General features: G+C 65.0%; 1 protein-coding gene across 2 annotated transcripts in view; it reads left to right on the top strand.

Moving 5' to 3' along the window:
- Nucleotides 1-894: 894 nt before the first annotated feature.
- Nucleotides 895-23322, top strand: part of RIPOR2 (RHO family interacting cell polarization regulator 2) — a 109717-nt gene continuing 87289 nt past the window's right edge. Inside the window, exon 1 of one of the 2 annotated variants that reach the window (XM_045861657.1) lies at nt 895-1079. In XM_045861657.1, coding sequence (XP_045717613.1) covers nt 1004-1079 — 76 coding nt within the window. In that variant the 5' untranslated portion in view covers nt 895-1003. The remainder of the gene's footprint in view (nt 1080-23322) is intronic. The other variant, XM_045861660.1, reaches the window with a different exon arrangement.

Here is a 23322-nt window from a genome sequence, read left to right as displayed (position 1 = left end):
AGCGCATGGATTATCTTGGGCTAAAGGCGGTCACTTGAGTGTCCCTTGCTCCGGCTGCAGCCTCGCGGCAGGACGGTCCCAGGGACAGCTCAGTGCTGCAGCGACCTGCCGTGGCCGAGGGGGAGCGTGGGCCCCGCGAGCCGTGGGCCAGCGGGCCGTCCCCTCCCGGGCGCAGCCCCAGGGCCTCGGAAGGAGGGGCTTCCGGGCGCCCCCCTCCCGCCTCCGCCGGGAGGCGCAGCCGCTGGGGCCTGTGTTCTCACAGCCGGTGGCCGAGGCGGGTCAGACCGGGCATGTACTTGGGGGGGGGGGTCTGAGGAGGGGCTGCTGGAGACTGGGAGAGGCAGACAACGCTGTCCCAGCCGCTCCCGGACGCCACCCGTGTCCCGTGCGTGTCTGTGCGTGACGGGGGAGGAACACGCACTCGGCTCCGGCCACCGAGAAGCTCGCTCACTGTTTGGACGTTAAAACAAACCAGCGCACAGACAGGAGCTGTGACGAGTCGGGCCTGGGCGGGCAGCCACCCGGGACGGCGGAGCACCAGTGCTGGACGGGGAGCCAGCGCGGGCTGTGGGGACGGTGACCCGAGCGGGGGCCCTCCCGACTCCACAAACACGGACCGGTGGCCGCCCGCGCCAGGGTGCATCCCGGCAGCCCCGGACACACACGGAGAGGGCTCCCGTTTCAGGCCGCCCTGCGAGCCGACGCACCTGCCCCCCCCACCCCGTCCCTGCGCCGCGGCTCCTGTGACGTGGGGCGGACGCGGGATAAATTACCGCCCCGCCGTCTTCATGCATAAAACATGGCCCGGGAGCCGCCCGCCCGCCCGCAGCTGCCGCCGCCGGGGAGCCCGGGGAAGGAAGGCAGGGGAGGGCCACGAGATAAAAGCGGCCGGCGGAAGCCGCAGCCATGAGGAGGCAGGAGGGGGTTTCGCGCTCCGCGTGACCCGCGTGCGCCGGCCTCGGCTTCCTGCGTGCGGCGGCCGCGCACCTGCCATGCGGGGGCCATGGTGCTGCGCTCGCGGCTGCACTGGGTCCGCAGCCGGCCATGGCGGGACAGGCTCCGGAGGAGGCAGCTGAACCGTGAGTGTCCCGGGCGGCGAGCCGGGTCCTCGCCGCGCTCGTGCTCCGGCGCCCCCCTCCCACGGCTTCCGCCTTCCTGCCCCCCCCTCTCCTGGCCCCCCCACCCCCAGCGTCCTGCCGGCAGCTCGCTCCTGCCGAGGTAACTGAATACGCCGCCACCGCCGGGCTGCAGGGGCGAGCGGCCGGGGCCTCCCCTCCCCCCCGCCCGGCCGTGCGCGCACCTGTTGAGGGGCCGGGTGGGCTGGAACGTGCTGTGACGGGCGGCGGCGCTGGGACCCGGGAGGCTCTGTGGGCAGCAGAGCACGCTCCGCGGAAAGGCCCCCCGCTGTGGGCGTTGTGGCGCATGCGACTCCCAGTCCGACTCCCACGGGGGTCCCGGGGTGCTCGGGGACAGGGGCGGGGAGAGCCTGTAGTGCGGGAGTAACCTGGGGGGGCAGGCGGGCGGAGGCAAGCGTGTGCCCCACCTGTTCCGCACCCACAAGCCACCGGCTGTGTGCGTCTGTGGTCGGGAAGGCCGGTTGGTCTCAGGTGTCAGCAGCCCCGGGCCGTGAGCGGGGCCGGGGCTGCCGGGGGCGTGCGTGGGGGGGGGGCCGGTGGGGGGGGGGCCGTGGGGGCAGCTCACTTCTGACCTCCGTCATGAGAAAACAGGAAGCCACGGCGAGAAGTTGCAGCTGAGCCTGGGCTGCCGTGGCGGTCTGGGAGGCGACAGGGAGTGGCGGAGACTGCGGGGAGGGGATGGCCCTGTCCCGCCACAGGAGGGCACCCACCACCCCCTGCGACCACCCTGTTCTCTCAGGGAAAGGGTCCGACTGGGTGTCAGTTTCCGCGGCTGTTCGATAAAAGAAAAAAAACGCTGATTTCTAAGTGTGGGCTCCCGCGCGTCGGCGTCAGCAGGGACGCCTTCCCTCTGCAGAACCAAGACGACCGGCCAGTCGCACACTCTGACGCGGAAGGGCCCGTGCCGGACGCCGGTCTCCCTAGAGGCCCGCCACACGGGGTCCCCGAGGCCCAGCTGGGTGCTGGTGCGCCCTTGGCTGTTGAGACGCCCCTGGCTGGATTGAGGTGGACGAGGGGCTGGGCCTTGAGTGACAGCCACGGTCCCCGCCTGGGGCTCAGGGGGCCGCACTGGGCCGGGTGGACCCCAAACGCAGCAGGACCTGCCCCCAGTGGGTCCCTCCTGAGCAGAACCAGGGCGGCCGGGGGCCCCCTGTTTCGGCCGGCCGGCCGCGCCTGCCTGGGTTCACACTCCGGTTCCGGATGCCCCGCCCTGCGTCTGCGGGGACGCGGCGTGAGGCCCCGGCGGCGAGCCGGCCGCCCTGGAAGTGCAGGGACTCGGGCGGGAGGGGGGCCTGGTGGCCAGGGAAGCTTTACTCGAGCCGTGCGGCCAGCAGCAGGGCCCCGTGGTGGGCCAGCAGCAGGGCCCCGTGGTGGGCCTTCTGACACACTGACGACGTGTCGGGCCGGGTCAGTCCAAGCCTGAGGTGGGGCAGGCCGGCCCCGACCTCCTGGGCAGGACTGTCCGAGGCGGGAGGTGGCTCTGACCACCTCCCTGCAAGGTGGTGGCACCTCCGGCTTCAGCGTCGGGAACTGCAGCCAGACCGGCGCTGTGGTTTTGGGGTGACTGTCCCCACGCGTGGGTGCCTGTGTGTGTGTCGATGGCGGGGGCGGGGGGGCGAGGCCGTGGGTGGGGAGGAAGGCACCGAGGAGGGAGGGGGCAGGAGCGGCTGCGCACGCCGGCTGGGACACGGTTGGCAAGTGCCTGGAACCTGCCTCTGGTGCCCGTCCCCACCCCCTTTCCCCGAGGCCCCTCACAGGTCTGCGTCCCCGACTGGGACACCCCGGCCCCGCTGGCCCTGGGGGCACCGCTGGCCCCGAGAAAAAGGAGGAGGGCGCCCTTTCCCTCAGCTGCACCAAGGGACCCTGACACAGCCCCCAGCCGTGCCCGTGTCACCAGTGAAGCCCCGCTCTCTCCATCCCCCCCGCCCCCCCCCCGCAGGAGGCCGGGTCCATCCGGGACCCCCCAACGCCGGCGGCTCTCGCTCATCGGTTAGGGCTGCCTCAGCCCCGAACCTGGAACTGTTTCCCACTGCTGCTCCTTAGCCTGCCCCCGCCTCCCGTCTTAAACGGACTCGCATTGCTCGTCGCGTGGCCTCCCTGGGGCGGGAGCGGCGAGAATTAGCTGCGTCTTCTTCTGCTCAGGGGTCTCCGCGGCTGCAGGGAGGGTGTCGGCCAGGACCACGTCCCCAAGACTCAGGGTGCCCTGGGCCCCAGGGTTGTCGGCAGAATCGCGGCTGCAGGACGGAGACGCCCCGGGGACGAGGGGCAGAGACGGGGCCCGGCTGGCAGCCTCCAGGACTGTCTGGAGGCTTTCGAAGCAGCAGAGTCGGGGTGGGGGGGTGTTGGCCACGACATGGGCCTGGGCAGGAGGGTGCCCGGGACCCTCGTGCCCTCTGGCTGCCAGAGTTGGGGGGGGGGTGAAAGGCCAGAAAGGCCCGAGAGGACGTGTGCTTTCCTGACACGGAGGAGACCACCCGGCTTCAGGTCCTCTGCGAGGCCTCCGCTGCTGGCCTGTGGCCGTCCCCGCCCCGAGTGTCCACAGCGTGGTCACCGTAACGGCACCAGCCTCACGGTGTGGTCGGGGGTTGAAAGACACACACCCGGAAGAGCACCCGGCACGTGGCAGTGGTACCTCCTGACATCCGCGAGACTAGAAGCGGCAGCAGTGACACGTGGGACCACGGGAAGGGCTGCCCACGGCCACCACCGTGCTCTGGGGCTGGGGAAATGCCAGGCTGGAGAAGACAGTCCCCTCTCAGCCCCTGACCTCACCCCACCTCGTGTCCACCGGCCCGCCCTGGCCCGGGGTGCGCTGACCCCTGCCCTCGGGGAGCTGGGGCGAGTGCCCCCCACCCCAACACCAGAGTCCCAGGCTGTCCTCTGCACAAGTGCGTCCAGGGGACGTGGCCCCAGCAGAACCCACCTCTGGGGGAGCTGTGCCGGGGGAGGTGGCCAGATGACGTCCTCTGCGGACCCCCGTCCGCGGGGCGGGGGCCACGTCTCTGTCCCCAAAAGGTCTGCAGTGACACGGCCGACGCCCGTTTGGGGTCGGGGTCCCCGCCGCCCAGAGGCTCCACGGTGGCTGCTCCGCTCGGCTCACGGCCGCTCCCCCAACTCGGACAGCGAGGGCCTGGGGCCGGGAGCTCGGGCAAGGCTCTGAAGGGCCCTCCCGTGCGCAGCCGGCCGGACTGGCCGTTGGAAGAGGAGCTAAGGACCCAGCGGCTGCGCCCTGCCCAGGGGCCTTGGAGGGCGGCGCCCTGGGCCACAGGCAGGTCCGGGAGTCTCATCTCTGGGTCCAGATGCTGGGGCCGAGGGCCACGGGCCTCGGGGGGCGTGCCGGCGTCCTTCCCAGCTGCCGCCGTCCGCGCCGGCCACCAGTCCACAGACGGCTCCGCCTGCGGGCCCAGCGTCGGCTTACAGCGCCGGTGGCACGCTATCCGCTTTCCGCCTGGCAGGCCTGTGCCCTGAGGGGTGGGCGGCTCCTCCTGGGATGGGGCTCCGGCCCGGGCGAGCCGGACGGCTGCGCGACCTGCACACCCTAGGCCAGGACCCCCCCGCCCCGGGGCTGCAGGTCAGCTGGCCAGCTCGGGGGCCGGTCCCCACGGCACAGACTGTCTTCCCCGAACCTCGGCTTCCCTGGGCTGGGCCTCTCTGTCTGAGCTCCACCCACGAAACCCTCTCTCGGCGTCCCTTCCCTTTAAAGCTTGGAGACCTGGCAGGAGGCAAGCGAGAGGGTCACCCCAGGAGTAGAGAACGAAGGAAGCAGCTTGTTAGGACATGCTCCGTAATCCAGGGGTCAAAGGTCGCCCCAGGCCCAGGCTAACCACTGGCCAGCCTGGTCCCCACGCAGCCTCAGCCCGGACGGCAGGCGGCCCCCCAGGGCCTCGGTGTCTCCCCAGCTCCTCCCGTGTGCCCAGCACTCAGCCGACCGGAGAAACCGGCCGTGGTCTGTGCTGGGGACCCCGGTATTCCCACGGACGTCAGGATGACTCATACACCTTCACACACGGCGTCACCCACTTTCCCACCGCTCAGAGGGACCGCTGACCGGCCCGACCCCCGGGCCTGAACCGTCAGCCCCAGTGTCCTCGCCAGACGCCCGCTCCGGCTCCCGCTGCCCGGGAAACGGGGATGAAACCCGAGAAAGGGCGCGACTCTGAATAATTCAGGGCTTGTCGGCCGGGAGACTGCCCTCTTTGTGTGCGGGCTGATCTGCACAGATACGCCGGGCGGCTCCAGCCGGGACGAGGACGGACAGGGGAGAGGGTGGGGGAGGGTGAGGAGGGGGCGACGCCCACGCGGGCCTCTCCCGCCCCACCCCGGCCTCCGCCGGAGAACGGACCCCCCGGGCCGCCAGCCCAGCGTCTGCACCCCTTCCCTCCAGGGGGCTCCCCGCCCCATTCTCAGGGCGGTCCCCCATTTACCCTCCTGCAGTCGCCGGGGTCTGGCCACGGAAGGCCTCTGCCATCTGCACACACACAGGACACGGCCACCAAGTCAAAGAAGTAACAGGGAAACTCAGTTCTGGATCCGTACAAGTGATTTCCTAGAAAGCACACGTTAATTTTTTTTTTCGCTTTTACAAATGTGCAGATTATGAAAAAGGAGCAGCCATTCAAAACAAAGTAACAAAAGTATTGCCTTCTAGAAATTCTCGGGCTTCTTGTCTGTGAGGATAAACAGGAAGGATTTGTGACTGCAAACTCATTGTTTACACATCGACCTTCCAGAGTGTTCCAGAGGGGTCACACGGCCAGTCCACCCCCTGACCTGCCTGTTGCACCTGCTAAGCAGCGGTCCACGCCGGCCTCCCTTTCTGTGACTTGCGAATCTGAACCAGCGGCGCCTCGAACAATGACACTGGCCTCTGCTCCATGCACGAGGCCAACGCAAGCCTGTGCGAAGACCTAGTGAACCCGCACCACCAGCCAAGTGCGCCCGTGTTTCCTCCCAGGCGTTCTCTCGTCCCAGGGCCTGTGTTCGGTCTGGAACCCACTTGGACCTGCGTGGGGTGTAAGGCAACCCTGCCGTGTGGGCTCTTTTGCGTGTGGGTCGTCGGTTTTCCCAGGAAACTACTTCTGGGAGAAACTACCTTCCCCATTGAACTTGCTTGTCTCCTTGTCATAAATTAATTGACCACATATGTGTGGGCTTGTTCCTGGGCTCTCTGTTCTGTTCTACACTGACCTGGGTGTCTGGTTTCACGCCAGGGCCATGCTGTTTTGGTTACTGTAGCTTTGTGATATTGTTTGAAATCCGGAAGTGCGGTGCTCCCATCTCTGTTCTAATCTCTCAAGGGTTGCTTTGGCTAATCAAGGTCCTCTGTGGTTTCATGCACATTTTAGGGTTCTATTTCTGCAGAAACTGCCATTGGAATTTTGATAGGGATTGCATTGAATCTGTAGGCTGCTTTGGGTAGTACGGACATGTTAATGATGTTAGTTCTCCCCATCCATGAGCACAGGATATCTTTCTATTTATTTGTATCTTCTTCCATTTCTTTCTTCAGTGTTTTATTAGTTTTCCAAGAATGGGTGTTTTATCTCCTGGTTAAATTCATTCCTACATATTTAATTCCTTTTTATATGATTGTAAGTGGGATTTTTTCTTAATTTCTTTCTGCCGTTTCATTATTAGTGTATAGAAATGCAGCAGATTGTTGTATATTGGTTTTGTATCCTGCAGCTTTGTCAAATTTGTTTATCAGTTCTATTTTTTAAAGATTTTATTTATTTACTTTTAGAAAGAGGGCAAGGGGGGGAGAAAGAGAGGGAGAGAAGCACTGATGTGAGAGAGAAACACTGATTGGCTGCTCCTCATGCGCACCCTGACTGGGGACCGAACACCCAACCCCGGCCTGTGCCCTCGCTGGGAATCGAACCGGCAACATTTCACTTTGCGGGATGACGCCCAGCTGAGCCACGCCGGTCAGGGGTCTTAGTGCTACCTATTAATAATCATCACTAGTTTTTATTTTAATCAGTTATATTTTTAAGAGTTTTTAAAGAAAGAAATTTCATCCTCAGAAATTTTGTTTCTATTCCAAAGATCTTTCACTCTTGCCTTCTTTTAAAGCGAAACTATCGCCGGGGGCTCGGGGCAGGGACAGGGTGGGCTTCTTTCTCTGTTCCCGTCGTTCTTGAAAGGCCTCCAGGTGGTAAAATTCTTCAAACACTTGTTTTTTAGCATGACACCTGTAATAAATAGTCCGTCATGAAACTGTGCCTACAGACATCTCTTTGCCATTGTTCACTAGAACTGGTATCTGGTCCAGTGACCGCCCACACCCCCTCGCATCTTCACAGAAAGCTTCTCCTTGAGGTGGACACCAGGGTACGGGTATTTTTAGGGCTTCTGGGACATCTCGACGAATTACCCGCCTTGAAAGTAGTAACAGTCTGTTCTGAGAGGGAGGGAGTGTGCCTCACCCCTTAACCGCTTTGTGGCATGTTCAAGCATTTGTGTTAAAAATGTGCCCATGGGTGAAGGGTGGGGCAGTTTGGGCTTCGAGAGGAAAAATGCCTGCTCTCCGCTGAAACACAGCAAACCCGTAACAACCCGTGAGTGCGGCCTGAAACACAAACGCAGCAGCAGCTGTCACCTTTGGAGGCGGCTGCGACACCAACTTACTCTTCTGAACGTTGTGAAAGAGACAGACCCCCTGCTGGTCCCTCCCTCTCTGCGCGAGCTCTCTCGCAGGCCGACCACATAGACCCCGGGGGACCCCAGCTGACACCCGGCAGAAGGAATGAGGAGAAGTCAGCACTGCGAGGTCCTCGTGAAACACAGGGTCCAGATGATGACCCTCAGTAAATGTCCAGCTCTCGCTGAGAAGTTACTGGGGAGCCGCACATGCAGGGCTGCACCGGACACCCCCCAACCCACCCTTCCACGGTCGCATCGCTGAGGCGGGACCACCGGACGCCTGTGCCCCGGGACGTGGTGACCAGGAGGTAGGCAGCGGCACCCGTGAGCAGCCAGCCAACCGGGACCCTGGCCGGGAATCTGGACCCTGGCACCAGGGGACAGGACGCACGAGGGGCAGGGGAGCACGTTAAGCAGCCCCGTGTGTGCGGGAGAATCCACTGGACAGGTCTTCAACGAATAAATGGGAGTTGTTGGCCGAAACGCTGGGACATGCAATGCAACCAAACAACTGATGGATGGGAATTCTACGGGGAGAATCCCCGCTTTCCTCTGGAACTTGGGGAGCAATAACAAGAAGCTCCCTTGTTAGAGAATTTCCATTATTCTATCGTAGAAATCCAGTATTATCCAACGAATATCACGTACGAACCCTCTTTCCTGGTGGCAGGTTATTCCGGGTGTCACTGAGCTAGCTGCGGTCAGACGCTGTGTTTCTGATGTTCCGGGAACACACGTCAGCTGCCGTGTGGCGGGGAGCATTCGCGAGGAGGCTTCCGGAGCCGCCGGGGTCCCAGGTTTTGAGGTGGCGAGGCTAACGCTTGCACTTTGGGTAGTCACCAGCAGGTGGCGCCGTGTGACAGTGTTTCTAACCCAACCTACAACGGCTCCCCGGGCTGTCAGAGGAAGAAGCAGCTCTGTAACACATTGTGCACTGGGTGTTGTTGCTCTCTGAAAGCATGGCTCCTCATGACGTGATTTCATGTAACAGTTTTTGACTTCCACGGACAGAGCTAAGTGCCAGCGGTGGGCCCATGTCACTTATACACGTCAGCTTTCATTCTAAAGAACATCCACATGGCTCTCTCTCTCTGGGGATTTTTGCCCAGGATTCATGTCTATTTAACCACCTTATTTCACACCAAACAGCCATGAACTTACATTTTTTCCCACTAGATTGGGGCTTCGTGAGGACAAGCGTGACTTGATTTCTCCCCGTCTGGCTCGTGCTGGGCGCTCAGCGGGTGGGCACGGACTTGGGGGGCGGGGCGGGGTCGGCAGGGAGGGGGGGCGACCTGCCTCTGACCCCACATCCCGCAAACCCCAGTCCTTCCCGCGGTTGCTGTCTCTCTTGCCGAGAAGACGTCGTCTTTTTCACTCCCCCACCCTGGCTCCGCCTCCGCACTGCATCCGAGTCGTTCGAACCGCCAAGTCCGTGGCGCGCTGTCGCGGCGGGCACACGGGATGGCGTCCACACCAAACCCTTGAGTCGACCCCACGGCGGCCTGGGGCGGTGTGTCCAGCTGCCTGGGCGTGCCCGCCCGCCTGCTCGGCGACCAGCCTGTCGCTCACAGGTGTCCGGCAGAGACGTGCGGAGGTTTCTGTTTTGTTTTCTAAAGGGTGTTACTTATCTATTTGGGGGCGGGGGGGGTGAGACATATCAATGCGAGAAAGAAGCATCTATTGGTTCTCACCAGGACCAAACCCCCAACGCAGGCACGTGCCCTGACTGGGAATCACACCGGCGACCCTTCCCTTTGCAGGAGGACGCCCGACCCGCTGACCCGCCTCTCAGCCAGGTGGAAGGGTGCGTTTTACCTGTTCTACCCGTAACCCAGCGTCAGCCCGCCAGGAGGCGCTCGCTCTAAATGCTGTGCCGTGGGCTGTTCGCCTCCGGTTTTGGAAGCAGCGCGACCCTGGGCTGGGGCTGGGGCTGCCGCGGCCGCAGCCAGGCCTCCTCACCGCTGGTTCCCTGTGCACCCACCGCCGCCGAGCTGACCTGGGTCTGTCTGCGGGGTTCCCGCACGCCGACTCCACCGTCCTGGACGAGGAGGCCACAACAGCAGGCCGCAGCCTCCAGGGTGTCCTGCTTGGTCCCGACTCAGCGCCAGGACCCCATCCGTGAACAAGCAAGAGCTGAAGGAGGAGGGCGCAGGGCACAGGACTAGGTGCGGCCAGGGGGGCCAGCGGGCGGGGCGGGGCCCGGAGCCAGGGTGGGAGGGAGGGCACAATCCCCATGAGCACCTCGGAGAAGGGCCGCTGCCGCTGTGGAAGGGGAAACTGAGGGAACTTTCCCCAGTGGGGGGAAGTCTGGCACCAGCACACGAGGGGCTTCCTGAGCTGCTGGGGATGCCCGAGTCCCCTCTGGGTACAGACTGCTCCGGACTGTGACTACTCCCCCTGGGCGGTCACTTTCTTGTCCCTCCTGCTCTCTCCTCGGAGGAGTTCCGGTGGCAACTCCGTCACGCTGTGGAGCGCTCGGTGTCACAATGAATGTCATGGGAAAGGAACCTGCAGGAGGGAGCCCCTGTGGCTCTCCTTGGGCGAACGGAGGAGACACGCCCACCCGCCCCCTCGGCTCCCCACGCCCAGGGGTGCCTGCGGGGCCCAGCGTCCACTCGGTCTAAATGGCCCGGCACCGTGGGCTGACTTCCTTTCGCTGCGCTGCGGGCGCCCGGTGCCCCGGCGTGGGCCGCCCCGCCTGCCAGCCCTGCGAAAGCCCCCTCCAGTCCCGGCTCCCCTCCGGCGCCGGACCACCCCTCACAACCTCCATGGAAGACCGGAGAAGTGGCTTTCTGGAGAGACGGGCACGAGAGGCGCTGCCTCCCCAGTTGCTGACACGGAGTGGCATCCGTCAGGCAGCCGGGGCTCAGAAGGAACCGGGAATTCGGCGCACGTGCACACCAGCCGCACTGTCCGGAGCTTCGCAGCGTGCAGGGCGCAGCCCCTGAGTCCTGCACGGAGTCCAGACGCGACCACCGTCAGAGCCCCTGGAGCTCGTCCCCCCCACCCCGCGGGGGCGGTTTCCTGACTCTGCCCTCATCGCAGAAGCTGATGGGCCGCGGGTGTGTGTTGCCATGACGACCCAGCAACCGTTGCCAGGGCCTCTCAACCGCACAAATGTGCCCCTGAAGAGACGCCTGTCAGAATGTGCCGGGTGATGACGCCTCCCGGGTTCGCACAAGAGGTCCGGAAGGTTCCTGACTGCGTCTGGAGAGACGGGCGGGGGTCGGCGGGGGCTCGCGGGAACCACGCCGCTCGGGCGCGCTGGTCCCCGCCCTGGTCCCCGCCGACACCACCCCCTTCCACGAGGTCAGGTCAGCACTTGAGGGCCACCATGTGCCCCCAAAGAGAAGGGCCGAGAACGGAGGCCGAGAAGGTCCCCACGACCCCCCGGACGGAGGCTTCCGCGGACGGACGGCGGTGTGACTCACACCCTCCCCCGTTTCCTCCAAGTCCCGTTACCGCCTGCCCCCGATCCTGTGCTGCCTCCTATCAGGTCTGCGCGCAGGCGCCGCTCCGACGGGGGTGGCGACAACAGCAGCGACACAGGCCAGGGCGTGACCCCGCAGGCCCCTCTGCACACGCCGCCCGCCGGGAGGCCTGTCTGACCCCACCCCGGGGATCCCGAGAACTCGGCTCGGGGAACGGCGTGCCAGGCTGCAGTCCGCACGGACGCAGGACGGGGCTGACTGGCTGCGGGCTCACGGAGCCCTCCCGCTGTCCGCCAGCGCTCCTCCCCGGAGGGTGAGCGGGGAGGGAGACACACAGGCGGGGTCACCGCAGCACCCAGCCGCGCCCGAAAGGGCGTGATCGGGAAGGCGATGGGCGCCCGGGGAGTTACCTGGTGGCGGGGCCTGTCTGCGGCTCTCGCCAGCCTCTGCAGAACCACCGCGCTCTCTGGCCGGCTCCCCGAGCCGACAGCTTCTGCTGCTTGTCTCCTCGTCCCACGGGGGGAGCTCGGAGCGTCCGTGGGTGCCGGCTTCTGCCGCCGCTGCCACTGCTCTCGCCTTCCTGCGTCTCAGAGAGTGCGTGCTTGGGGGGGGGTCGGGTGCAGCGGGCTACGGGCGGTCGTGGTTCCACTGGGACCCGACCCAGGAGTGGCAACCGGACCCTCGGAAGGAAACGCTAAGGACCGCAGGGCTCGGCCACAGCCGTGCAAAGTGCCTTTCATCGAGCAGGTCCGCCTCGAGGACCTTCGCTCGTCCCCTGTGAAACGCGGGGCTCAGACAACAGTGCTTTTGAGTCGTAAAATTCCATTTCCCGGGCTGCCTGGTGTGGCTCAGCGGACTGAGCACCAGCCTGTGAACCAAAAGGTCGCCGGTTCGATTCCCGGTCAGGGCACCCACCTGGGTTGCAGGCCAGGTTCCTGGTTGAGGGTATGAGAGAGGCAACCAATCGATGTATCAGTGTTTCTCTCCCTCTCTTCTTCCCTTCCCCTCTCTCTAAAAGTAAATACATAAGATCTTTTTGAAAGAAGAATGAGGTTCTATTTCCCCCTGTGAATTCTGGAAAACCTACGCCCCAAACATGCTGATACAGTTTAATGAACTGAGGTGAAGCCCCTTCCGGCCCCGGGTCTCCGGCCGCTCCCCTCAGCCCCCTTGACCTCCAGCTCCCCGCTGAACTGCTGCCCCAGGACCTCGTGACAGCAGGAAACCAGGAGAGAACCCGCAAGGGTCTGGCTCGAGTGCCTGCCTCCCTCGAAGCGGGCGGCCGTCCCCCGGGAAGGAGTTGGACACAGAGCGGGGCGGGGGGGGGGGGACCAGACGGACTGCGAGCGGCACCCGCCCGCCCTCCCTCTCTGACTGCACTCGCCCACGTTCACCGACCGTGCAAAACGTCCCGGGCCCCTGCAGCTCCGGTCACAGGCGTGTGCCCTGCGGCCGAGCTTGGCCCGCACGAGGAAGTGAGTTACACATTTTAGAGATGTGGTGACTGGAGCATTTTTGGAAGCTCCAGATTGCTAGCTTCCAGGACCTCACAGTAACGGTGCCCTGGGCCGGAGCGGCCGCTGCTCCTGGCAGGGCAGGTGCCCTCCCCGCAGACAGGCGGGCAGAGGGGCCGCAGACGCTGGCCTGCTGGCCTGCTGGCCTGCTCGCCCGTCAGGGACCACCCACGGTCCTCGGACCACCACCGAAGAACCGGGAAAAGAACCCTCGTGGGCTCAGGCATACGGCCTGAGGATTGTCCAGTCAGAAGTCAGAACTTCCTTTTGGGAAGGACTTTTTAATTTAATGACTTTTTTTTAAAGCGAGAGAAGAGAGAAACGCGGTGTGGGTGCAGCAGGCAGCTGCGCGGTGGGTGGGGCGGGGTCTCTGCGTGTTCTCGCCGACTCCTCGCTCTGGGGGGGGCGCCTGCCTCTCAGGACCCACGGCGGCTTCACCGCGGGCGGGAGCCTGCACTTGGGGCGGAGGGGTGTCCTGGGGGTCCGACTGCTTGTCTCTTCCCTCCGCCCCCTGCCCTGCAGCAGAGGTTCCTCCGAGGTGGTCTGAGGACGGCGGGTGGTCCTTGACTAGCTGGCAAGTCGACTGCCCACAGCTCCCCGCCCGCAGGCAGGGCAGGGCAGGGCAGGGCAGGGCGGACGATGAGGCGCAGAAGACCAACAGCACCGCCGGACGGCGGACCGGGCGGCGGGTGAGCGGCAGACACGAATGTCTGGGGGTCCGGAGGCCGGATGCCCGAGGGCCGGGGCAGGCAGATGTGGCGTCTGGCGAAGCCCCCTGCCCGGGCCAGGGGGGCGTCCGCTTGCGTCCTCACGCGGAAAAGGGTGTTGTGGGGGGGCGTCTGGGGTCTCATTTATGAGACCACCAGCTCCACTCAGGCTCGGTCCCCACACCCTCAGCCCCCGCCAGAGGCCCCGCCTCCTTCCACCATCACGCGGGAAGGGGGGGACAGGTCTCAGCCTTGAACTTGGTGGACGAGAGTGTCCAGCCCATACCCCCAAGTCAGGGAGGCCCCGTGGTCAGAGAAGGACGTTGGGGGTGTAGAGGCCGGGACCGGGGTTCTGTGACCGAGAAGAAAAGACCCTCGGGTGGGGGGGGGGGGAGCTCCCCGTGGCATGTTTCCCAGTCTTCCCAGTTTCCCAGAGAAGTGACTTCTTAAGCCCCACGGGAATCGCCTGTCTCATCCATCAGACGCGGAAGGGGCCCTCCCCCCGCCCCGAGAGGGGCTGTGTTTCTGGCTCTGTTCACGGCTGACAGTTACTTTGGCGCTGAGACGAGACAGACTTCTTGCTCCTCTTTCAAAGAAAAACCTGAGACGCCGGTTCTCTGGGGACGTTTTGCCGATGAACGGGCAATGGGAGGGCACCGTATCCGTGCTGCGAGAATCCCGGGAGGACCCTCGTGGGAGGGGGCCCGGCAGCACAGGGCACAGGCGAACGGGGCCTCCGTCTCACGAGCCGACTTGGAACCGGGCGCGAGAACGTGCGGCGGCCGCTGGGACGGAGGTCCTCTGTAGGTGACGAGAGTGCAGCGCTGGAGAAGGTGTCGGACCCGCCAGCATTTCCAGTCTGGGGGACAGGCTCCTCCGTTCAGGCTGGTGCCGGCGGCAGTGAGGTTATGTGCCACCTGCGGGGACTGAGACCCTTCCCGTGGGCTTGAAGCCACCCTGGCCACCACGGGACAGGGCGGCGGGGCCCAGGGACGGGCCGGCGTGTCGGCAGTCGGGTGTCCGTCTCGGATTCGCGGACACCGTGTGCCCCAGCTTTACGCCGCCGGGCCCCGCCCGCCCGGGGCGAGCCGGGCTCGAGCCCAGCGGTGGTCTCCGTCGGGGCCCCTCGGCGTCTGCGTTCTCAGTGACCGGACCAAGCAGGTGACCGGAGCCCCTGCCTCGGCCCGGGAGCCTCTGTGTCCGAGACTCCAGGCAGCAGACTCCAGGCTTCTTTCCCCTCCCAGCGCTTCCCGCACGACACGGCCGTCCGCCGCTGCCTCGAGGGGCCCCCTCCACCCGGGACTCGTCTGACAGCCCCCACACACCTGCCCTGACCCCTGCCCCCCCCCCCCCGCTGAGGACCGGGACCGGCTGCCCCGGAAGGACACGCCCGGGCCACACGGCTCAGCTGTCCCTGCGCCCCGCCAGCCAGCCGCGGCTCCGGACCGGCCAGAAGGCGGGGGTCAGGGCTTCGCAGAAAGCCCCTGACAGACTGGAAGGTTCTCGGCGCACAGGACAGCAGGGCATCGCGGGCGGGGGGAGGGGGGGGCGGGTGGCCGCCACGCCCTGTCTCCTGTGTTTCTGCAGGGCGGTCCCGGGGCTGAGCCCCCCGCCCCGGGTCTGGTTCCGTTTCCGAGGTCGTGGGTGGGTTCACACAAACGCCAGCTTCCCTGAAGCCTCTCTTCCAGGCGCACTTACTAGGGGGCCAGCCACCGGTCAAGGGCTGTGTCTCCTGGGGTCCTCCCGGCAGCTCTGTGGGTGGGAACTTTTACCTTTTTCAGCCACAGCTGACAAGCAGTGTCACATGGTTCCAGTGCACAGCCCAGTGGTCAGCCACTCGCACACCTCACAAAGGGGTCCGCCGGGAGTCAGGTGCCCCCCCCACCCTGTGGTCCGCACACCCTCGTCCACCCGACACCCTGTGCTGCACGCGACACCCGGTGACTGTTCTGGAACAACCTGCCGGGGCTGCCCACGCCCTTCACCTTTGACCCAGTGGCCCGCGCCCGCCCCTCGGGCGGCCCCCCAGTCTGTTCTCTCGGTACCACCCAGGAACCACTATAAAAGTATTCAAGTTGTGTAAGTTAGAAAGTTGTGAGTAAACGTGCAATATTTTCACTAGTTCTGAATGACGATATTCACCACCTCTCGGACCCCACGACGGCCACCGGGCACCCTGACGTGGCGCCTCGGCCGCCTCACGCAGGGAGACGGGGCCTCCGCCCAGCGGCCGGATTCTCGGGGAGTCGCCCGGAGCGAGAGGCCCCAGGATCAAATGTCCCTCTGGGTGCCCCGCTGGGGAGAGGAGGAGGCGCCCCTCCCTTTGCAGGTTCCAGCATCGGGGCGAAGAGGATGAGCGAGGGGTCCGGGGGAATCATGGGTGTCTCCGGGGGAGCTCGGGACGGCGTGGACCCCTCCAGGCCCAGGAGCTGTCTGGGCTTCTCGGGTGCACCCCAGCACAGGGGCCACCCGGGGCCGGGGCTCCTCCCGACCCTTCCCCTCGCACCGGCCGCCCGCCTCCAGTGCCAGGCCTGGCGGTCGGAACCGGGGACACCAGCCACTCGGAGGCAATGGCAACATCTGCTGCCCCCACTGAGTCCCAGCCCCGTGTCTGAGACGCGACTTCCTCCGTTTCTGCGGGGGCTGCATCTCCGGGCCCACCGTGCAGAGGAGGAGGAGGAGAGTGTGGCTGGGGGACCGGTGACTCGTGGCGCCAGGGAAGGGACAAGGGGAGATTTGAACCCAGACCCGTCCGTCTCAGAACCGGTGCATTCAGTCTCCATGCTCTTCCCCATCTCGCTGCCGGCGCTCAAACAGGCTCGTCATTTTTCTTCTCTGTCTTTCCTTTTTTAAAGGTTTTATTTTTTATTTGCTTCTAGAGAGAGGGGAAAGGAGGGAGAAGGGGAGGGAAGGAAACACTGATGTGTGAGACAAAGAGCAACAGCTGCTGCCCGCCCCCTACTGGGGGCCTGGCCCGAAACCGAGGCAGGTGCCCTGACTGGGAATCGAACCGGCGACCCTTCAGTCCACAGGCTGGTGCTCAGTCCACGGGCGCACGCCAGCCAGGGCAGCCTGTCATTGTCCAAGTGAAAACTAGTCATGTGGGTGACAGATGGCCGTGGCGCCGGCTCCAGGCCCCACGCAGTGTGGAGGAGGTCCTCAGGTCCGACCGTCTTCTGCCCCAGCAGAGCGGAGCTGGGGGCTTCCCACCAGCCACAAAACTCATGTTTTCAACCCCAGAGAGTCGGTGACAGAAAGAATAAGGTCCAAGTTCACGGGACTCTCACCAGGGTCTTTGCAAAACGGGAGGCTCCCTGGGTCTGGCCGGCAGAGAGCACCATCGTGCTGGTGCTGGGGGCTCCCCGGGGGGCCCAGGGACGGCTCCGAGGGGGCGCGGTCCTGCCTGTGGGCCCGCAGACATGTGGCGTGAGCTAGAGAAAGGTGCCCTGGCCGGTGTGGCCCCGTGGGCTGGAGCGTCGTCCTGGTCAGGACTCACGCCTGGGTTGAGGGCTCCACCCCGGCCCCCAGCAGCCACCAGAGTGGGTGTGGCCGACGGTCTCCGGAGTCCCCTCCCGTCTGCCGCGACGGCTCCGTGCCGGTGCCGGAGGACAGGGTGCCTCTGTCCCTTATCCCTGGGCAAGGTTTTGGCCCCGGCTCCCCCACACCCTCCGGCTGTGCTGCCCGCTCGCGCACCCCCCCACACACACACATGCAGCCCCCCTCCCTCCCTCTCTCGCCCAGAGCTCCCGGAAACCGAGCGTCTGCCCAGCCGGGGCCCTGGGACTCCGCAGGGATGGAAACAGCCCCAGCTCTTTCCTCAAAGCCTCCCCCAGAGAGGGACTAGCCCCCCAATCTGTACCACTTCCCAATGGGGCGACGCCCCTCCGTTTCGTCAGCCACGGAGTCAACCCGCAGCAACAGGGGGGAGGGAGGGAGGAACTCGCCCCCAGCCGAGCCGCCCCTCCGGGGGTCCAGGGTCACAGGGCGTTGCGAGGAGGGTGCTGGTCTGGAGCCGCTGCCCCACAGCTGCCCGGGGCCCTGGGGGGCTCGCGGAGAGGCAGCAGTGTCCCAGGGCGCCTGCGCTGAGCCAGGTGCCCGCCTGATAATCCCCCGCGAGGACAACGGCACATGTATCTGGTTAGACACAGATTCTTTGTCACGGCCAAGTCCAGGTTCCGCACAGGGACTGAAGGAGGCCGGAGACTTGACCTTGGCTCTTCCTGGCCGCGTGGCATGGGTCCGCCGGGAGCACGCCTGCTCCCCATCCCCCCCGCCCCGGCCGACAGAGGTGCACACGGGGCCGCCTTCCCGTCACGTGGCTTCACTGTGCACAACTGCTGGCAGGAAAAGCTCCGGGCTGCGCTTCTGCACAACGCCAGCGATTACAGCGGTTCGCTCGATCGGGACGGATTCCATCCTCCTCCGAGGTGCCATCTCCCCGTGCGGCAGGGCCCCGTCACGCGGCGTCCCAGCTGTCTGCTCCGGACGCCCGAACTGCGGCAGCACACCAGACGTTCGGGCCTGGGGCTGGGCCATCTTGTGCCCTTGATGCCGCGTGGGCAAGGGCGGCGAGACTCAATACAACCCCACGCCAGCCTGGCCTGTGACCTCCCAGGGGCGACCGACTCCAGCAGCTGATGCAAAAAGCGCTCCCGTTCTCCCGTTCTCCCTGAGAAACTGCTCCCTGGGTGTTTCAGTCCCGGAAAGGGGTCACCCGGTCGGCTACGTGGGTCCCTCCATTGTATTGTTATTGTTATTGTTGTCGTTGTCGTGCCTGGAGCCCCGCCAGCTGCGTTAGCTCGGGTCCTGCGGAGCGCTTGACGGCGCCCGCGCACCTGGCCAGCGAGCTGCGGACGCCCTGGGGTCCCGGCTGGAGCTCCCGAGCGTCAGTCACGTGCAAAGCAAGGAGAGCCCCTCGGCCCGCCCCCCACCCCGGCTGGAGCTGGAGAGAAGGAGGAGCTGCAGGGCCAGGGCGGGAGGGGCGAGACCGACCGCACGCCCCCTCCTCTGCCTCCACGCCGTCTCCCCGTGTTTCCCCACGCCAGGCGATCGCTGCGTTCCCTGCCGCGTGACCCTGGACAGGGTCCAGGCACTCGGGTCATTCCCGCGTGATGATCAGAGTCCTACCGACCCCCGGGGTCGGGGACCCTGCAAGACAGAGAGCTGGTGGGTCCAGAGTGCGTCTGCCAGGTGGTGTCATGTACTTCGGGGCAGGGACGGGCACGCGGAGGGGCCTGGGGGGCCTGCAGCCCTGGCTGGGGGCACAGCGGTGTTTGCCCCATAGAAATCCGTCACCCGTAGGTTTGTGTGCTGTTTCCCCCTTTCTGTGTTCTATCGTGCGGCAAAACACTTCTGGAAACTCATCGATCTGCAGACTGTTTGTGAGAGTCCACCCTCTCGCTGGGCCGAGTGACCGGGGCCTTGTCCGTCCGCGGGAGGCAGCGCAAGGGCCCCCAGAGAGGCCCACGCCCGCCCAGGCAGGCGCGACGCAGCCGGGGCTGCTGACGCCCTGGCGCCCCGCTGGAAGGCGGGCAGAGGAGCAGCCCTCCCTCCATTACGACACGTTCACAGAACTGGGGCGACCGCAAGATTTGCATCACTCTTACAGGCGGCGACCTGCCGTCTCCCGTGTCAGCGCAGGGCGCCCTCCCCACACGCCGTCCCGCAAGCAGGTGAGAGCGGGGAGCCCGCCGCGCTGCCGCAGAGAACCAGCCTCCAGTGTCCTTCCCCGCCTCTCCGGGCAGTGCCTGTCCCCCCGAAAACCAAGCAAAAGGACAGATGACACAGCAGAGGGACCGGGCCCTGAGACCGAGCGCTTCCTTTTAACGACCGTGTCGTCGGCATGACAGGCAGATCGGTCACTTGGCGACCGCAGGGCCCTGGGACGGCCTCGGCTGTGCGTCTCCGTGGCCGGAAGCCCCGGCGCAGACCCCACAGGGGGCGTCTCTACCTGGCGCCCACCTGTTCCCATTGGCGGTGTCTCCCAGTCCGCCCTTCCCTTTCGTGCCCGTCCACCACCACCCTGCCCCTGTCCTCCGTGCGGGCTCTGCGTCCCTTCCAACGCGTCTCCAGACTCCCCCCTCCACCCCAGCCACAACTTACGTCAGGGAGGAAGCCTCTTGAAGCAGCTTTCCGCTCCTCTGTCCTGCTGGGCCTTCGACGGCCACGTGGAACCCTGCTGCTCCGAGTCCGAGCTACATGGTCAAGCAGCAAAGCGGCGCACGGAAAAGGGTCGCAGTCGGAAGATGCTCTGCCGTTCTGCAGCCTGGCGGTCAAGGCCACTGCCCCACGCCGCACGGTCCGTGCACCCTCCACCTCCCCAGCCAGGTGCAGGGCGGGCGTGCGTCCTCTCTGTGACCTGTCCGCTGCGGGACCTGCAGGAGCGGCCGAAGGAAATCAGAGCGTCCCCGCGCGTTGCCCGTGCAGGAAGAGCCCGGGCTGGAGCGTGTGGCTGAGTCCTGCTGGCCAAGCGAGGGGCTAATCCTGCCCCCCCAGAATTAGGCAGTGTTCCCCCCCAGCCACAGCAGCACTGGACATCAGGGTTCCCATGCTCCCCAGGGAGCATGGCCCAGGACAGCTGAGGGCGGGCAGGACAGAGAACACACCCGAAGTGGGGAGGAGGGGCTGGGGGGGCTGCTCAGAGCTGTCTGCGCGACCCACCGAGCAGCCAAGTTGCCCCCCCCCCCCAACGAGGAGGCTGAGACAGTGACGGGGACAGGAGCTCCGTGCGTCCTCCTCCGGGCGGGACCCCCGCCCGCCTCCGCCCCCGTGGTCTGCCGGAAGTGAAGCCCCCTGCCAGGGAGACAGCCCGGGGGTCCACGGGGGCGATGCACCCCACGCTCCTGAGCGGGTTCTCCCGGGGCCTGTCCTGGGCAGCCCTGAGAAAACTCCGGAATGGATCAGAGCAGTATTCGAATTAAATGAACTCCAAGGCCACCTGTAATGGGACGAACTATGTCCCCCTGAAAACATGCATTGAAGTCTGGACACGCAGCACCTCAGGGTGTGACCACACCCGGGGGCCACGCCCACGAGGGCGGCCCACGCGGAGAAGGAGACAGTCACAAGTGTTGACGAGGACTGGGGACCGGGACCCTCCCTGTGGCTGATGGGCACGTGACCTGAGGCGGCGGCGGCGGCTCTGGAAGGCACGTGTCCCCACGCCTGTGCGCGTGTGCTCACGGCGGCCTCGTTCACAACAGCCAACGGGCAGAGCAAACCCCAACGTCCATCAGGCGGTGAGTGGACAAAGAAAAGCCGGTCTACTCAGACGGAGAAATGTTATCCGACCCCTACAGGGAATGGCACGCTGCCCCATGCTCTCACGGGGACCGGCCTCGCAAACGTTCTAAGTGAGAGGAGCAAGCCCCAGAGGCCGCAAACCCCACGCCGCCATGCGCAGCGTACACACATGCAGGCACGGTCAGCAGCCGGACGGTGGCCTGGGGCTGGGCGAGGGGCCGGCTGGGACAGGAGTGACTCCTCATGGCTGCAGGGCGTCTTTCTGAGTTCCTGAATGCGTTCTAAAGTTAGACTGCGGTCAGGTTGCACAACCCCGAATACTCTAAAACCACTGAACTCACACAGTTTGAGTGAATGAATTTTAGGGTGTATGACATCTGTCTCACTAAAGACGCAAAAATATGTTTAATTGCGCACAATCCCACCAGCAGAGGCAATGCTCTGAGCACTCGCCGCGCCGAGACACCGCAGACCTCCCGCAGAGCGGGGCGCGTGAGCGACGAAGGCGCACGTCACCTTCTGTCCCCTGCGTGGCAGACGCAGCCCGCCGGTCACCTACGTGTCCACTGAAGCCACACACAGCGGCGGCGTGGGCCACGGTGGTTCAGCCAGGAGCCAGGTCTGAACGGCCGAGTCCCCTTCTTTCCCCTTCTGTGTGGTCGTGCTCCTGCAGAGCAGCACTGGGCCCACCCGCGTCTCTCCCCCGTCCCCCGTCCGAGAGCCAGCTGCGGGACTGTCAGCAGCACGCCTGTGCCAGACGGTTCCCAACAGCCAGGACGACGAGGTGCTCAGTAAATGTGTTGGATGGGTGGGTGGGTGATGGATGGATGGATGATAGATGGATGGTGGATGGAAGCCTGGGTAAATGAATGGATGGATGATGGGTGGGTGGTGGATGATGGATGGATGGATGATGGTTAGATGGTGGACAGGTGGAAGCCTGGGTAAATGGATGGTGGATGGCTGGATCACAGATGAATGGGTGAATGATGGGTGGGTGGATGGATGGATGGATGATGGATAAATGAGTAGATGATGGATGGGTGGATGGATGGATGGATGATGGATGGGTGGGTGAATGATGGGTGGGTGGATGGATGGATGGATGATGGATAAATGAGTAGATGATGGATGGGTGGTGGATGGATGGATGATGGATGGGTGGGTGAATGATGGGTGGGTGAATGATGGGTGGGTGGATGGATGGATGGATGATGGATAAATGAGTAGATGATGGATGGGTGGTGGATGGATGGATGATGGATGGGTGGGTGAATGATGGGTGGGTGAATGATGGGTGGGTGGATGGATGGATGGATGATGGATAAATGAGTAGATGATGGATGGGTGGTGGATGAGTGGATGATGGATGGTTGGATCACAGATGAATGGGTGAATGATGGGTGGGTGGATGGATGGATGGGTGGACCGCGGATGAATGGGAAGAACAGCACGGGAGGGGAGCGCCAAGTCAGAGGGGCTCGAAGACAGGGAAAACGGCCACGAGAAGATGTCGGCTGGGTGGGGCACCCCCTGCTCTGCCCTTCACGCCGCCGCCTGCCCAGCTGATGGTCTCGCGCGTCCTGTCTCCTTCTTCTGAAGGTTCCCTGCGCTGTGTCCTCACACATTGTGCAAACGAGCACAACAGGGCACAGGAAGTGTGGTCACCCGATTACCGAACCCTCGGTTGCTTCACCGCATCTCAGAAGCGGCATGAATTTCTCATGCTGCCCCTGCGCCTCACAGCACGCCGATGCCCGCGGCCCCATTCACGGCGCAGCTGCAACCAGACCCAGTGGACGGCGGGGGCGGGGCCCCGCTGCGGCCGGGCTGCCGTCGCCACAAGTTCCGTTCCCACGTGCCCTCCTACCCCAGGGGCAGAAAGAAAGGGGAACTCGACCTCACACCGAGGCCGGGCAGTCTGAACGACAGGCCCGCAAAAATCTCATCCAGAAAATGCAAGACGCAAGCCCTACACCTCTTTTTAAACCCGACTTCCATCCCGTGCCCTGCCGTGAAATTCCCCTTACACCAGTCTTCACCGTTTCTGCAAAGCGTCTTTTATGTGGTTTTCTTTTGAGTGCGTTAGTTAAAAAGAGGGGGGGGGGGGGCAGGCACTCTGGGGGCCGCGGCCGGGGGCGGGAGGCTGGGGTTGCCTTGATCACGGCTGTAAGGCACTGCCGTGGGGTCCGCCTGAGAGCTCTCCCAGGGGGCCGGCACGGGGACCCCTCGCCCTGGTGGTCTCTGGAGTCGGACGGCCGCCCTCCCCGGGAGCTGGCGGATGACGCCACAAACAGACGCTGTTTCACTGCGGTGCTGGCGAGCGTGCACGGGCAAACGTCCGTGTGCGCCTCCCTCACGGGGGGCCTGGGGTCTGCGGTGCCGGCCAGGCAGCTCGGGCCCTCCAAACGGGAAACCCCACCGGGCCCCCGGGGACGCCACTTCTCCCGCGTGGGGAGCTGGACGGAGGGCGTCGCAGAGCAGAGCTGCACGCCCGCCCTGGGGCGTCCGGGCTGGGACCTCCTGCGGTCCGACCCCCGCGGGGACTTGAAAAGGGGGGAATCACCTCTGCTTCTTTGAGCAGAGGGCAGGGGCCGCTGGCCGCCACCAGAGCTGAAGGTCTTGCTTGACCCGGTTCTCCCAG

Source organism: Phyllostomus hastatus, unplaced genomic scaffold (genome assembly GCF_019186645.2).
Source record: "Phyllostomus hastatus isolate PE091 unplaced genomic scaffold, TTU_PhHast_1.1 phas_scaffold_216, whole genome shotgun sequence".
NCBI classification, from domain to species: domain Eukaryota; kingdom Metazoa; phylum Chordata; class Mammalia; order Chiroptera; family Phyllostomidae; genus Phyllostomus; species Phyllostomus hastatus.
Note: the sequence above shows the minus strand (reverse complement) of the source record. Positions and strands in the feature narration are given on the sequence as shown.